At 41.5% G+C, this 17,149-nt stretch overlaps 1 protein-coding gene across 8 annotated transcripts in view; it reads left to right on the top strand.

The window, feature by feature from the left end:
• Positions 1 to 2,008: 2,008 nt before the first annotated feature.
• IL20RA (interleukin 20 receptor subunit alpha) overlaps positions 2,009 to 17,149 on the top strand; it is a 32,565-nt gene continuing 17,424 nt past the window's right edge. For 2 of the 8 annotated variants that reach the window (XM_081528866.1, XM_081528871.1), the window contains exon 1: positions 2,406 to 2,496. Coding sequence is in view for 1 of the 8 variants with exons in the window: in XM_081528865.1 (XP_081384991.1) it covers positions 2,138 to 2,246 (109 nt within the window). In the remaining 7 variants the exon portion in view is untranslated. Of the gene's footprint in view, positions 2,247 to 2,405; positions 2,756 to 3,759; positions 3,839 to 12,561; positions 12,687 to 17,149 lie in introns of those variants that run through there. The other 6 variants (XM_081528869.1, XM_081528873.1, XM_081528865.1 and 3 more) reach the window with 6 other exon arrangements.

Below are 17,149 nucleotides of genomic sequence, written 5' to 3'. Positions count from 1 at the left end.
ACAAGGGGCACCCACTTACGAGTGGAAAGGACTACAGGTCTCAGGTACGCTCCCCATTTCTGCTTCCTAGAAGGAGGAAACAATAAACTGTTCCTGCTCAAGTTAAGAAGGGTTAGGAGACTATAGATCACAGGGAACTATACTCAATATTCTGTGATAAACCATAATGGGAAAGAATATGAAAAACAATATATATGTGTAACTGAATCACTTTGCTGACAGCAGAAATTAACACAACATTGTAAATCAGCTATACATCAATTTAAAAAAAAGGGGGGGTTAGGAGACAGGGACAGAGGGTTATGTATATATGCCTCAGCCCTTTTAGACCCATGAACAATTCACATTGGAACCAAAACACACACAAGTCTTAAGATTTAGATACCAAAAATGATCGATTCAAAATACTTCTGTGGCAAATATACATCATGTTTAACCCACAAGAATTGAAGTAATAATGATGGTGCTAGATCAATTTTTAATGGAAATATAGTTGATTTACAATATTGTGTTAATTTCAGATAGAGAAAAAAATGGCTCAGTTATATGTACACATATTTTTAGATTATTTTCCATATAGGTTACTACAAGATATTGAATATAGTTCCCTGTGCTCTACAATAAGTCTTTGCTGTTTATCTGTTTTATGTATAGTAGTTTGTATTTGTTAATCTCATTCTCCTCATTTATCCATCCCTCATTCCCTTTCCTCCTTGGTAACCATATTAGTTTTTATGTCTGTAAGTCCGTTTCTTTTTTGTATATATGTTCATTTGTATTATATTTTAGACTCTACATATAAGTGATAGCACATATTTGTCTTTGTCTCACTTACTTAGTATATATTCTCTAGGTTCATCCATGTTGTTGCAAGTGGCAATATTTCATTCTTTGCTATGGCTGAGTGACACTTTAGAATGTGTGTGTGTGTGTGTGTATCTAGTATTTAAAATCCAGAAACGGACTTAACTGCTTTAGTGAAAGAAGTGAAAGTCGTTCACTTGTGTCTGACTCTTTGCGACCCTGTGGACTATATACAGTCCATGGAATTCTCCAGGCCAGAATACTAGAGTGGGCAGCCTTTCTCTTCTTCAGGGGATCTTCCCAACCCAGGGATCGAACCCAGGTCTCCCTCACTGCAGGCAGATTCTTTACCAGCTGAGCCACAAGGGAAGGGAAGCCCTTCAAAATCCTATGGAATCTTATCTCATCAAATCTTCCTCCAACTCTTCAGGTTTTGTTTTGAGAAGTGGTATTGTGTGTTATGTGTTTAGTCCCTAAGTCATGTGGGTCTCTTTTGCAACCCCATGGACTGTAGCCCACCAGACTCCTCTGTCCATGGGGATCTCCAGGCAAGAATACTGGAGTGGGTTGCCATGCCTCCTCCAGGGGATCTTCCGACCCAGGGATCAAACCCGCGTCTCATGTTTCCTGCATTGGCAGGTGGGTTCTTTACCACTAGTGCTACCTGGGAAGCCCACTGATAACATAAACCCTTTTAAAAATGTTGTCCTTCCTAAACTCTTACCAAATCAATGAGTCCAGTTAGGAAAACAGAAAACACACTATTTACTTTAACAAAGAATTTGCTATGAGAAACTGTTTAAACAGTCCGGAGGGAAATTTTCCCTGCAGTACAGCGGTAAAGAACCTGCCTGCAGTGCAAGAGAAGTGGGTTCCATCCCTCGGTGGGGAAGATCCCCTGGAGAAGGAAATAGCAACCCACTCCAGTATTCTTGCCTGGAAAATCCCATGGACAGAGGAGCCTGGTGGGCTACAGTCTATGGGGTTTCAAAAGAGAACCACACGACTTAGAGACTAAACAATAATAACAACAAGTGACCTCGTTGGTTGGGGAGGCGGAAAGTCACGGATTCTCGGAGCTGCGAGCCCGACGGGCTGGGAGGAGAAGTCGGACACTCACCTGGCGCTGGCACCCAGCCCCGGCTCCGGCGGGATGCGGGTGGGGCTCCGCCGCAGCTCCGCCTCCCCGGGCACCCAGCCGATTGGAACGCGGCGCGCAGCCTGAGCGGGGGCCCTGGGTGCGGAGGGGAGACAGCGCTCCCCTCGCCAGCGGCTCGAGGGGGCGTCCCACGCTGACGGCCGCCTGCAAAGATGTGACCCAGCCCCGCCGCCCATGTGCGCCCCAGTACCCTCAGCGAGGGTGGCGGCCAGAGGGGCCCCGGCACCCGGCCTCCTGGCCCTGCTGTTCCTGCTGCTGGTGGCCACGCCGACGGGACGAGCAGGTAGTAGTATCGCGCCTGGGGCCGGCCGACCGCCCAGCTCCAACTGATTTCGTGCAGCCCGCCTCGGGTTTTGCTTTCAGGAGCGCCGAGCAGGAGGAGCGCGGGGAGCTCTGGAGCCCCTGGGAAGAAACGCCGCTGCCTCGCGCGCGCTGAGAACTTACTCACACTTGTCGTTGCGAGGGTTGCGGGTGACGGTGGAGGAAGGTTGACGGTAGTCGCTCCGAGTGGTACCCGCAGCTGGTAACTTACGGTCGGTGACAGTGCCCTTGCACATCGCACTTGCCCCCACGTCGCAGGCTGTCGCCACCACAGCCGCGGCCCCACGGACCAGCTGCACTTGTACAGGGAGCACCCCAGGGAAGGAGGCGATGCCTGCGCTTTAAAAACCCAAACTCCCGGAAGGAGTTGGGCTCGCAGGGGACGGGAGCTAGAAGGGGGCAACGTTTCTAAAGTAAGATCCCTTTCCTGGGCACGTCATTTTTTTCCTTTGCGGTTTTGACCACGGACATGTAAGTGCCCTTTGATTTTTCGGAAGTAACAAAACTTTGAACTGATCTGTGATACAGGTCTTTTCGGTTTTAAGTTTTAACTCTGCCAGCTGCTGCTGCTGCTGCTAAGTCGCTTCAGTCGTGTCCGACTCTGTGCGACCCCATAGACGGCAGCCCACCAGGCTCCCCCGTCCCTGGGATTCTCCAGGCAAGAACACTGGAGTGGGTTGCCATTTCCTTCTGCAATGCATGATAGGGAAAAGGGAAAATGAAGTCGCTCAGTCGTGTTCGACTCTTAGCGACCCCATGGACTGCAGCCCACCAGGCTCCTCCGTCCGTGGGATTTTCCAGGCAAGAGTACTGGAGTGGGGTGCCCTTGCCTTCTCCACTCTACCAGCTGCAAGCCAGTAAATCAGAATGATTCATTAACTGATTACTTTTTTCCTTCTGCATTTCTGGTGTACGAGAAAAAGAATGTTTTTAAAGCAAGGTATCTAGGACCCTCTCTTTTTTAAAAATTTCAAGCAACAGAGCTTGAAATACTGTGTTTTGTACAGATTTGGTCCAGGCCTCTATGTTTTTAACCCAGAACTAAACAATGACTGTGAATGCAGGAAGTTGGCCATGAAACTGTGGTGTCCTTAGTAATCAAAGAACAGGTTGCAAAAGTTCAATATAATTACAAAGGTAAGAAAAATGTGTATATAGATCTTGGAGAGATTTTTGGACAATAGACATTATGCACAAAAAGTTTCTCTTTCTCTTCTAAATCCTGAAGTTACCAGAAATTGTCATTCTTCTTGTGATAAATATTCCTAGGTAAGCTGAATGGGAAGAGACTGCTCCTGACTTAGCCAGATACTGAGCTTCAACTAACTGACAGGAATTTTGTTGTTTATATTTCTAATCAAAGAAATAAAGCTTGCTCCTTAATTGGATTGGGAGGCTGACATTAGAAGGTAATAATATTCTTGGCTTCGAAGCAAAATTAGGGAAAAAAACAAAGAAACTCTTTCCTGACCCAGGTACTTTCTTGGCTCATCTGAAAACATTTCTTTCCTCTTCTGGGCCTCGAAGCACACTGAGGGCTGATGAGAAAACCAGGTGAGAAGGTACATGTGCTTATGTGGATAGAGAGCTATTCCGACTTGTTGGTTCCACCACCGTATCTGTTGAGCCATGTGAACTTTCTTAGAATTATATAACATTGCCACATTCCAGTAGTAAATGCTTTAATATTTCAAAAATTTTGGCACAAAAATTTGATTAGATCTGTGATTGGATCGAGCTGTACTGCAATACCAAACATCCAAAGAGAAAGAAAAAAAATTTTCAATGTGCCATCAACATTTTAGGAAAGTTCTTGGTATTTCATTTCAGGTAAACTTTGAAAGGAATTCAGATCATCTGTACCACACCTACAAGGCAGGAGGGACACAAACTTGACTCCCTCAACTCTCCGGGGACAGAAGTTTCACTAGGAAGTTCATCACTGTGGTTTGGCAGTCTGGCCCTGTTGGCCTAATCCCATGTCTTATTCATCACTGCAGATAAAGAATCCTGGTCAGCATAATATTAACAAGCATTTAAAGCCAGTAACAGAGAGTGGGAGGAGATGACTTGCCAAAGTCACGTGTCTCCTCTCCTCAAACCCTTGAGAAACTTCCACTGCTGATAGAATCATTCTAAACTCTCCTGTGTGGTCTTATGTGACTCCTCCTGCCAGTCTCTTCAGCCTCACTCACACCACTTAATTCCCACTATCGTGGACTTTTTCCAGTTCCTAGAGCAAACCAAACTGTTTTGCATCATCCTAGAGTTTGCCAACTCTAGGTTTGGAGCTTTCGAATACAGTCTAAATAATAAAGCATCTCTGCTTGTTAGAACTAATATACTATATTTATCACAGTGAGGGTATTTGTTGAAGTGTTTCTTCTTTGATATAAACACAGCAGCATCAGGTATTTCATTTCATGGAAAAGTTATTTTAAGATATTTTTCACACACACAAATGATTCCAGTGAACTAATTAAATTTTTTCATTACTTTCTTCTTTTTAGCTTTTAATTTTGAACTAATATGAGACTTACAGAAAAGCTATAGAAATAATAGAGCTCTCATTAACTCCCTCACCCTGTTTCTCTTAATTTTAACATCTTATATAACCATACAGTGTCCAGAACCATGAAATTAACATTGATATAACACTGTTCAGGCTTCCGAGGTGGCTCAGTGGTAAAGAATCTGCCTGCCAATGCAAGAGACCTGGGTTCAAACCCTGTGTCGGGAAGATCCCGTGGAGAAGGAAATGGCAACCCACTCCAGTATTCTTGTCTGGGAAATCTCACGAACAGAGGAGCCTAGTGGGCTACAGGCCATAGGACCCCGAAAGAGTCAGAAACAATTTAGCAACTAAACCACAAAAAGTAATACTATTCACTAAACTACAGACTTTGTTTCAATTTCACCCTTTGTTCCCTCTAATGCCACTTTTGTGTTCCAGGATCAATCCAGGGTCCCCATTACCTTTAGCTGCTGTGTCTCCTTCCTCTCCAATCTGTGACAGTTCCTCAGCCTCTTTTTGCTTTCATGTCCTTGACACTTGAGGAGTCCAGTCACCTTTCCCTCAGACTTTTCCCTCAGTATGGGTTCATTTGAAGTTTCCTCAAGAGAGTGAGATTATTCCCTTTGGGCAATACCAGCCCATCCTATCAAAGGATTTATGATATCAATACATCTTCTTCCTGATGATGTTAACTTTAATCATTTGGTTTAGCTGGTGTCTGTAGGGTTTTTCACTGTAGAGTTCCTATTTTCACTTTCTGATTAATAAATATCTAGTGGGAGGATATTGTGAGATGGAGCAAATATCCTGTTTCTCCTCAAACTTACACCTGCTAATTTTAATATTCATCAGTGGATACTGGATGCAATAACTGTTGTGCTTAATGGTGATTTTTTAATTTCACTCTTTCCTTCTCAATTTATTAAATTGGAATTCTAATGCAGGGAAGAGCCTTTGCTTCTCCCTCATTTATTTCTTTATTTAGTTTCTTGCATTTATTAATAAGGACTCATAAATGTTTACTTTATTCTTTGAGTTATAATCCAATACTATTATTATTTAGTATTAATTTTATTGCTCAAATTTTCCGGCTTTGGCCATCAAAAGCTCTTTTACTGGTTCCTGCATGTTTTCAACAGGCCCCATTCTTTCTGAGCATTTCATTATTTTGTAGCATCACAAAATATTTCAAGTTCATCTCGTATTTTCCCTTCCCCAGGTCTGAATGGGCTTCCCAGGTGGTGCTAGTGGTAAAGAACCCGCCTGCCAATGCAGAAGACATGAGACGCTGGTTTGGTCCCTGGGTTGGGAAGATTCCTCTGGAGGAGGGCATAGCAATCCACTCCAGTATTCTTGCTTGGAGAATCCCATGGACAGAGAAGCCTGGCGGGCTACCGTCCATAGGGTCACACAGAGTCGGACATGACTGAAGTGACTTAGCATGCAGGCATGAAGGGCTGAATCAGCCACTTCCCCAAGGAGCTCTAGCTCCTTATCCTGGAGAATAAGAACTAGAAACCAAAATCTCATTGCCAGGTGTCCTCATTGCTACTGGAATGTTGTTTTTAGGCTCTCTTAAAAAAAAAAAAGCTGACTGGCATTGTTAAAATTAAATATTTCTTCTACTTTATTTTCAGAATTCTTTTTGATACAGAAAACTAGGCTTGAAAATACCTTAAAATCCCATCCAACTGCTTCTCTTGTGAATCTCTTCTGCAGCATAACTTCCAAGTCATTACCTATCTGCTGTTGAAGCACCTCCCATTGTAGGAAACTCACTACCTGACACCCAAGTCACGATGTCCTGTTGTTGCAGACTTCCAGCTACTGGAATGTTCTGTGTAATGAGCTGAGATCTTGATCTCTTTCATCTTCTCACATTGTCTCTCTCAAGAGTTGATCTGAGTGGATGAAGTTGTACAGAACAAGCTACTCAGCTCATTGACTGCAACTATCACATTCCCTCTGTCTTCTTTCATCTCAGCTAACCACCTCCCCAGTTATATCCTGCCAGGTCCCTCCCTCTCCTGGTCTTTTCTGTAGGTGTGTGTTCTGGATTGTCTGTAAGCTCTCAGGTTGATTCACTGTAGCTCGTGATGAGATGGCTTATCTCCCACATTTTCAACACTACCCCTGGCATGTTGGTCCTTAAGTGATTTAGCATCAGGTTCTTGGTGAACACAGGTCCCTAATGCCTAAGTTACTGTCCCTTTTTATGTTCGTTGTCTTCTCCTATGAGACACAGACCTTGACCCCTCATTTAAACTCAGGATTTCATATGAATATAATTTCATTTTGTGGAGGCAGTTTTCTTTCTCTTCACTTCTTAGATTATAGAGAATGGAAGTATGGCATAATGTTTTGGCTAGAGCTTGTGAAATCTGTGATGATGGACTTTAATGCAATTAATGAGACTTTTCTGGAAAGGAAATTTTTATTGATTACAAATATTATCTATTCAAAATCAGTTCTATTTTTCAACTGTGGTGCTCACTTCATTGCACGCAGAGATGCCAAAATGACTTCCACTCAACTTTTCCAATCACTTTATGCACGGCTTCATCAAATGCCAGCTCCACCTCCAGGCACAGAGAGTGGCATACCTCTCTTCTACAGATTTGTCAGGAAGTTTTCCTTATACTTCTTGAGTCTGGGCATGTATGCCTTTAACTCAGCCTCCTGAAATTTCCATTCCATACAATTACATTTGTATTTTGATAGTATGAGATATTTTGGCAAGTGTATCCTCTTAGTTAAAGCTTCTGTTTACATTTCTTCCCCCATTTAAATTTCCTCCTTTTCAATGTTGCAGATTTTTTTTTCTCCTACATCAATCCCTTCCTCTTTACTTTCAGGTAACTTGGCAGCCCTTAAAGCATTCATTGTTCTCATAAATAAACATTATGTTCATTTGTGAGGAAAGATATGAGCAACAGACACCTACTATATTACTTTTCTAGGGCTGCCATAACAAAGTACCTCAAACTGGGTTGCTTAGATCAATATAAATTTACTATCTCACAGTTCTGGAAGCTAGAACTGAAAACTGTAGGTGAGCATCTGCTCCACGCCTCTCTCCTAGCATCTGGTGGTTGCTGGCGATCCTTGGCATTCCTTAGCCTGTTGAGCACCATTCCAGTCCTCTGCCTTCACACAGTGTTCCTTCTGTCTCTTCACATAATCTTCCCTCTGTGCATGTCTCTGTGTCCAAATTTTCCATTTTTATAAAGATGCCAGTCATGTTGGATTGAAGCCCACCCTAATGAGGTACTGGAGGTTGGGACTGCAACATATTCCTTTCAACATACATTTACAACACCAAACATACCCTCAACAGGCTTCCCAGGTGGCCCAGTTGTAAAGAATTCGCCTGCAATGCAGGAGACCCGGGTTCAAACTCTGGGCCAGGAAGATCACCTGGAGGAGCAAATGCCAACCCACTCCAGTATTCATGCCCGGAAAATTCCATGGACAAAGTAGCCTGGCAGGCTACAGTCCATGGGGTTTGCAAAGAATCGGACATGACTGAGCAGGCACGTACCATACCCTCAAAGACTTGGAGGGTAGTGAGCAGGACCCATAAGCTTGGCTCCTAAAGTGAAGAAAAGCTGCCTTTTCAATCCTATGTAGTTCTCCTCAACATATTTATTAATCTACGTCCACTGCCAAAGGGAAACTTTTGCAGAGGTCTCACACCTGAAAGCCTCCCTTGAGAATGTAAAGGGCATAGATGAGTCTTCTCTTGTGCTTTCTGTAACATGAATCTAAGAGAGAGCCACCATTTTGTAATATATGCAAACACGGAATCATTATGCTGTATGCCTGAAACTAATATAATGTTTATGTCAATTATATCTCAATTTTTAAAAACAGAAACATCAATGGATGTGTATCAAGATGGTGGAGTTAAAATTTCTTCAGCAGAGGGGTTCACTCTCTTCCAACCCCTACCTCCTGCCTCCATTTCTCTATGGGGCACTTTCCTGCAAAATCTTGCTCCAACATGGACCATTTTCATGCTTAAGGCTAATTACTCATATGATTCCAAGTCAGCCTCCCTCCTCCATTTTAGATTAAAATGTATATGTTTAAAAGGTTCTCTAAATTATCTACTAAATGCTTTACGTTGTTATTTTTTAAATTGGCTAATGGTTCAGTGCAAAATAGAACAGCATATGTACCTTGGGAGTAAATAACTTAGGGGAATGAGGTATTTGAGCTGATCAGATGTAATGAAAAAGAATCAGCTTCACACCCCCACACATTCATTTTAAGTTTTCATAAGTTAAAATATAACTTGATGCAATGTGATTTTTAAATAATCTTTTAAATAAATCTTCATTTATTCATTCACTTTCTCAGTGTCATTCATTCAGACATTTCAGGAACTGTTCTAAGTATTGAATTGAACAAGAAAGCAAGAATTCTTTCTTTGTAGAGCTTTTAATCTCAGATGAGCACAGTATAAATGCCAGAACTGAGGAAACCAAGCTTATTTAGAAGCACAGAACAAGGCAACTGCTCTAATTTAGGAGTCAAGCAGGGTTTTCTATGAAAAGGGAAACTGAAACTTATGAGAATTGCCAATATACTCGTTGTATTTTTCATTTAAAATACTAGCAAGAAAATAAAGTTAAATCCTGCTCTAAGCATATTCTATCTGTAAATGACCAAGTAGTTAATATTCCTTTTCCACACTTATGTTTCTTTCTTATAAAGCTACTAATCAACAAACAAAAGCCAACAACAAATAGCAAAATCCTATGAAAAGAAGGGATTTTTTTTTTGAGGGTGGTATTGTCAAATGGATAGGAGTAAGGAGCTTTGCAGCTTAAGGACAGCCTGACCTCAAGGTCATTGACAGCCTCACCAGGTCACTGTGGACTGTGGCTCTAACTCAATGCTGAGTCCAACTGCAAACAGCTATCAAAAGGCACCTATGTTACAGCTGTAGTTTTCTAAGAAGGCTGGTATCCTAGGTGCTGTTGCCCACTTCCTGAATCAACACAGTCCTTTGAAGGCTCTGTTAGCTTTAATAGCAAGATCAAGGGAATGTCTGCATTGATCCATTCTCTGCATTGATCCTGGAGAGGTTCCAATGCTGCCAGTACCTTATCCTGACCAGTGTTTTTTTAACATCTTTGTGGCAGGATAATTACCCCTAAGAGCTGATCTTCAGAGGGACCTGTGTTGCACATGGATCCCCTGTCCATTGTATTACATTTAGTTACACAACTTCATCAAGGCATAACCGGACCTGAAGAGGTCTAAATCAAGTCCAAGTCACTGTCAAAAACATCAAAGCATTGACTTGTCACTACGGAGGAGAGTTAGCCCACTGAAAAAGAATGCATCTTTCTGACTGTATTTTTAATGGCTGCTGTACAGTTCTGTCTTCATCTTATTTGATTGGACAGCTTGAGATTACACTCTCAACCTCATTTGCCTCAAAATCCCAATCAACAATGAGAAGAAGTAAATACTATTAATTACTTACAAGTCTCCATTAAATGATTACTTCCAAATCTCCACTAAGCAATTATTTTTAAGGCTTATTTTGTTTGTTTGTTTCTCTTACTTTTTTTTATTTTTCTGTCTTCTCACATTTTTATCTTGTTCATTTTCTTTTGAAAATGTGAAGTGATAGAGATATCAATGGAAAAATTGTATTACATATGTGAGGATAAAAAGAAGTACTAGATTTGAAAATGATGTGAATGATAAAGTGGATGATATATGTTGATATTTAGTAAATATCTGTTGATTGAACTTGGAGCTCCCAATAGTTGTTCTTTCCAATACCTTAGTGGCTCCAAATGGTTTCTCTCTGTTCTTTCTTTTCATTTATTTATTTTGAATTTTTTGCTTGGGCTGGGTCTCTGTTGCTTCACGTGGGCTTTCTCTAATTGCAAAGAGTGGGGACTACTCTTTAGTTGTGGTATGTAGGCCTCTCACTGTGGTGGCTTCTCTTATTGTGGAGTGGAGGCTCTAGACACACAGGCTTCAGTAGTTGCAGCACTCAGGCTCAGTAGTTATGTTGGGCATCTTAGTTGCTCCGAAGCATGTGGAATCTTCCTGGACCAGGGGTTGAACCCATGTCCCCTGCATTGGCAGGTAGGTTCTTACCCACTGTTCCACTAGGAAAGTCTGTCTCTGTTCTTTCTTCTGTCTTTTCCTTTCTGAGGCAAGTTATTGATTTGTAGAGACTACAACGCCCATTTGAATCTTCTTTTCCACAGTTATTGTGATAGTCACTTTGGATAGACACTTTGGCAATCACAAAATGTGGAGAAAATCAAATCCTTGCCCTCAGAAAGCCAATTTCTGAAAGGGAAGGGAAGGGAAGGCATTCACACAAGAAATGACATAAGCCAGTGGGACTGATTCTCTAACAATGGGACCAACATATACAAATTGATAATGATATCTTCAAAATAGGCATTTTAGGAAGCTATGCACAAAAATCTGACAGTGTTTTTCCTAAACTCCTTTTTTCAGAGTTCTGGGTAGACCCTGCACACGTTGGTCAGAACAACCCGTTAAGTGGCAAACCTCATCTTGAAGGTGTGGTTTAATTTTCAAAAGCTTTCAGAGCCATTGCCAAGCAACTTGTGTAACAAAGCTAAGAAATGTTATGTTGGGCAAAAACAAGGTGTGCCTATTTTAAAAAATGAGATGGAATTTATGCATATTTATAAGCTACCTTTGAAGACAGTTGTAGCTAAAAGGATATGTGTCCCAAATGCCAGAGTTGAGCAATGCCAGGAATAATTATAAACCGTCCCAAGGAAACTGCTTGGAAGATGTGCACTCTTTTTGATGGGTAAACGCCAATATATTTATTGTAAGAAGTAGTCTCAATCTTAAAGTCCTATTTACTCTCATGCACCAACAGCAATATTCCAGAACATGTTTAAGCACATAGATTTACTGATTGAGGTGTGGCCATAAAGAAATAACATGCTTTTTATGTATGACTTATGTATCACTCATCCATATAAACATTCACATACTTGGCAGGGAAAGCGTGTATTGATGGATTATGTCCAGATTCAGAAAATACCTGCTCTGTAAGAGCAGGGCCTTCTGTGTGTTTCTGCCTTCCAGTGCACCTTAGTAACTGGCAGTTTCTATTTCTAGTAGGTGCCTGGTAATGAGGTTGAATGAATGATATGACTAAGTATACTTCCATCAGAAAAAGATTCAGTGAAGGAGAAATACTCAGGTTTTCCTCATTGAATTTCTTACATATCTCCTTAGAAGCAATTATCAGTAACATGCAAACTTTATAATGATTGTGCAGGCTCTTTTTCCCACAACACTGTTCTTTGGAGCATTCCCTAAAGGCAGTAAGTGGGTATCCTAGCAGAGAGATCTCTGTTGTCCTAAGAACACTTGGACTCAAGCACCCTCCGAATGGTTGAATAACCGCAGGCAAGTTGGTCAGCCTCTCTGGGCCTTTATTCAGCTGTGAAAGGAGAATAATAACCATGGAGGACAATGTTGTTGTTTAGTCGCTAAGTCGTGTCCAACTCTTTGCCATCCCTTGGACTGTAGCCCACCAGGCTCCTCTGTCCATGGAATTCTCCAGGCAAGAATACTGGAGTGGATTGCCATTTCCTCCTTCAGTGGATCTTCCTGACTCAGGGATAGAACCTGTGTCTCCTGCATTAGCAGGCGGGTTCTTTACCATGGAGCCACCAGGGAAGCCCATGAAGGACAAGGCTGAGCTAATAATTACTGAGTTCTTTCTTTGTACCAGGCACTATTTTACAAACCTTATTTAATCATCCCAACAAGACTGTGATGCAGATAATAATGTTCCATTTTACAAATGAGGAAATTGAGTGCAGAAGCTAAATAACTACTTCAGGGCACACAGCTTAGGTAAGTGGAGAGCAGGGAGCAGGTAGGTGTCAGTGTGGCTCTAGAACTCTTGTTCTTATGACTTCTCTCTGACCTACTCACATAAACAATTATTAAAAGACAATGAGATAGAGCAGGTGGCCATGCCCCGTATAACAACGAGTAGTCCTATTATAGACAAAGCAGAGGCTGTACACAAGTACAACAGCAAATGGGCAAAGCGGTAATAGAGAAATAGTAGCAGAATTGGTAGAGAAAGATAATCGAGTTCAGAGGAACTAATGTTAGCTCCAAACTGTACTCTTTCCTTTATAGGAAAGTATATTTTAAGTATATTTTCTCAGGTAAATAGTTCCTGCATCACGCTTTAAGTGTTGGTTAGACGATTCACTTTTTAAGAGCACTTGAAATATAATTGCAGTGGCTGGGGAAGGAGGAAAGAAGAGTTAATATTTTTCAGGAGAAATAATTTAAAAGTTAAGACCAAAGGAAATATGCCTTTCCTTTCAGCATGATGAAGTTAGAACAATACTTCATCTGCTGGAAGGCAGAGACACTGTTTAGCTCTCCTTTGGTGGAGGTTGGGATGAGATATTTACAACTTTGCTTCCTGAAATTGATTAATCGCCCTCTGGTGCCATTTTGTACATCAACTCTTCTTAACCGCATTTCCCACAACAGAAAACTCAGTCAGGTGATTTTTTTTCTCTTCTTTTGGTCTTACAAGGTAGTAAAGTATTTTCCTATTTTGAAAGACGTTTACAATATGTGGCAACCACTTGCCATAAGCTGCTCTTCCTTCATTAAAAATGTGTTGAGTATCCCCTGTCTACAGTGCCAGCTTTCCAGGGTTATTTCAAGCTCTCAGGGTTTGGTATTTCAGACTGTATCACCCTCATTCAGATGCTCATGTGAACCTGGGTCCTGCTCTGTCTTCATGACTGTGTAAGCCATGCAGTTCCTGGTTCGTTCAGTTCAAAAGTATTTGCCAGGCACTGGGGATACAAAAACTCTTGTGAGACATGGTGCCCTGCATCAAATAGCTCAGAGCCTGGTGATTGCTTCACTGCCTCAGCTGCAGAAAGACAGATGGGGCTGGAGACTTTCTCAGGGCAGAGCTGGGCAGGGCTTCCTCAACGCTGTGGTTCCCAAGTTAATGAGCCTGCGAAACTTGAATGGTCCTGAGGGGAAGTCCCCAGAAGCAGCCACATTTGACTGTTCAGCTTCTTACAGTCTGGTGGTTTTTCTCAGGAGTGCATGAACATATTTTCCATAAAGGGTAAGTCAGAAAGTCTCAGCCCCAGAAGAGAGAGGTTTGGGTAACCATGAGACCAGTTACCCTCCATGAGTCCACGCTGAAAACCTCGCCATTTTTTACTGGTGTTCATCAAATACTCATTTATGCATTGATTTTTCCCACAGTGTAATGAAACAGAAATACCTTTTACTGTCAGGCATATGATTAAAACTGCAACATATTTAGATAGTGGCCTTAGTATTATCTTTGAGGCCATTAGGAAAATGTCATACTGTTTCATTACACTTACAGAAAGGTAACTGTAAGATAACTTTTGGAACTAATGCAGCAGCCACAATTTGTAAAACTCCATTAATAAACTTGTCAAAGACTTATCCATTTCAAATGCCATTTATCTATTCTCTTTCTACTAAAGGACCCAGGAGGAGACAAAGGACTTTTTCTTTATGATGCTACAACATAGATGAAGCTAGGCTAGAAGGCTTTCCCAAAGGCCAAGATATAATGAGACAAAAATAAACACAAAGAGGGAACACGAGTCTAAACGACATGACTTACAAGCTAGAGCTAACTCATCATTACTTGGGAGTTCATTAAGTGGGTCTTCCTTGCTGACCTCTCACAGCTTTGTTAGGGCAAAAGCCATCTTTTCTGTTGTTGTTGTTCATTGGTCCATTCACACTCCATTTATAGGCTGTATTCCCTGTGTTGTACAATATATCCTGTAGCTTATCTTATATGTAATAGTTTGTGCTTCTTAATTCTCTTCCCCTGTATTGCCCTTCCTCCCTCCCCAATGATAACCGCTAGTTTGTAGAAGCCATCTTAATTACCCATAATCCAAGGGGACCCCCCTCAAGTCTTCCTCCCATTGCCCAACATTCACACCCCCATCAGGGAAGCTCAAAGGGAGCCCAAAATTCTGGTCCCTTTCTGAGGTCTTCTGAATTTCACTTTCTCTTGAAAGAAATGCCTCCTACCCAGTGACTGTCATCTGAAATGCCCACTCCCTTTTAGGGTATACCATGCATACTCTCCACAATATCATAGCACAATCATGTCATTAAAATAGCACAGGCCAATATTCATTGAATGGAGGCACACAAGGGAAAATAAGGTGTCTTCTAGTTTCAAAAGATATTTAGGGAGACAGTACCAAAATTATAAAGGGTGTAAAGCAGCTAAGCAAGTTAGGGGTTTGCAGGTAATTTGGTGTGACTAGTGAACATACTGCATTTGTCTGAATAAAATAAGGAGAGGCCAGACCAGACTGTGGAGACCCTCGCACCAAACCAAAGTTGTAGTGGTTCAGCACTCCCAGAAATAAAATTATGTGTACCAATCCAAAAACTTTGTGATTTGGGATATTAAATAGAAGGACTCTCAGAAGATCAGACCTGTCCTCACAGGCCATAAATCTATATGAACAAAAGTGCTTTTGTTACTCACAGATCGGCACATAACTCCTGATATCAATGTGGGTATGACATATCTTTACTTGACTGTTGATTAAATTATCTTATCAGTACTGGCAGGTTAAGAAAATGACTTATCTCAGTTGGAACATTTATTCAGGAGTGTTTTCTTTACATTCTCCAAACTGAAAACAAACAGTACCTATAACTTTGTAAAGATGAAAACACCACAAGGAAATACTAGTTATTGATTGTGCTTTTTTTTTAAATGTGCTATTTCTCCCCCTCAGAAACAAGTACTAATTCTATTTTCTATCATTCTTTTGCATCATCAAAAAGGCAAATATTCCTTAATAATCCTCATCTGTTGATGTAGCTTTCACAACAGGCAACTCTCGTACCCGATGAGACTCTCATAGCTTTGCTTCATCATGGATTCCTGTTGTTTCTGCATTGAAAATAGAGCTCCCAGCTGTTGCCACCCTACTTTCCATATCCACAGCCAGCATCTTGGTGCGAGCTCAGCCATCCTCACTGGGGTTGCTGCAACTGTGGTCTTACCTGTCTCTCCAGGTCTATTCTTGCCCTCATTCAAACTTTTCTCCTCTCAGAAGTGAAGTAATCCATTTGAGATACAAATAGGCTCTGACTTCCACTGCCTAAAAGGCATCAGTGCTTTTCTGCTGTATTTCAATTATATCCCAACTTCCTTTCCAGGGTTTACAAAGATAGGGGTGGTGGTGGGCGGTCTAACCCCTTTGAACTTCTTCAATCACAACGTGGCCAATAGCCTTCACTTTTTCCAGCCACACTGATCTTTTGACTGTTCCAAGAGCATGGTCTTTTTGGATTGGCATTTCCCCATCTCTGGAGTCTGCCTGGAACACTGCCCTCCCACCTCACAGCTGACTCTGAAGCCCCTATCTAAGTAGGTTCTGTGACCCACTACTCCAACCTTATTCTCTTCCATAGCTGGGTCACCACGTGCTTGTTTGATTTTTGACTTGTCAATGGTGTCTCTCTTCCCACTAGTCTGGGATCTCCACAAGGGCAGGAACATACCTGTTTATTCATCATTATGTATCCACATGGTGGCAGCTGTATTAGTTTCCTGGAGCTGCCATAACAAAGAACCATAAACTGGATGGCTTACAACAACAGAAATGTATTCTCTCATAGTTCTGAAAGCTAGAAGTACGAAACCAAGGGGCTGGCAGTGCCATGCCCCCTCTAAAGCTTCTGATGGAAGCTCCTTCTTCACTTTGCCTAGCTTCTGGTAGTAGCCAGGCTTCTTGACTTACAGATGCATCACTCCAATCTTCCATCTTCAAGTGGTGTATCCCTATGTCTTCAGATTTTTGTTGTTGTTGTTATTTTAGGGCTGTCCCTGGGGTAATGCTTTGATTTATTGACTAGAGGATATCCAAAACTGCTATCTTTTCTGCCTAGGAAATCTGAAAGATAATGTCGATCCAAATGAATCTAAAGGACTAAAAGCTAGGATATTCTTCCCCCAGAAATAGTGTACCAAACAGCAACATCCATTTTAAAATGCATTTCTATTAAAGGTGTTTACTACTCTGAATCCTTATCATTGTATTTATTGGATTGGCTAAAAAGTTCATGATAAGATGTTGTGGAAGACACCAAATGAACTTTTTGGCCAACCCACTATAATGTGCTTAACAGAGCATTTATCTTTTATAAAAAATTCAAAAAATTATCACTGTAACACTCACTTGTAATTAAGTCTAAGAAGTTTTCAGTCTTCTCATTGGTTTTTTTAATTTTTTCATAAAGATGAAATGAAA

The sequence above is a fragment of the Giraffa tippelskirchi genome, chromosome 9 (assembly GCF_054371585.1).
Source record: "Giraffa tippelskirchi isolate mGirTip1 chromosome 9, T2T-mGirTip1v1.2.pri, whole genome shotgun sequence".
In the NCBI taxonomy this organism is placed as follows: Eukaryota; Metazoa; Chordata; class Mammalia; order Artiodactyla; family Giraffidae; genus Giraffa; species Giraffa tippelskirchi.
The sequence above is the reverse complement of the archived record's forward strand: the minus strand, read 5'-3'. Positions and strand labels throughout refer to the sequence as shown.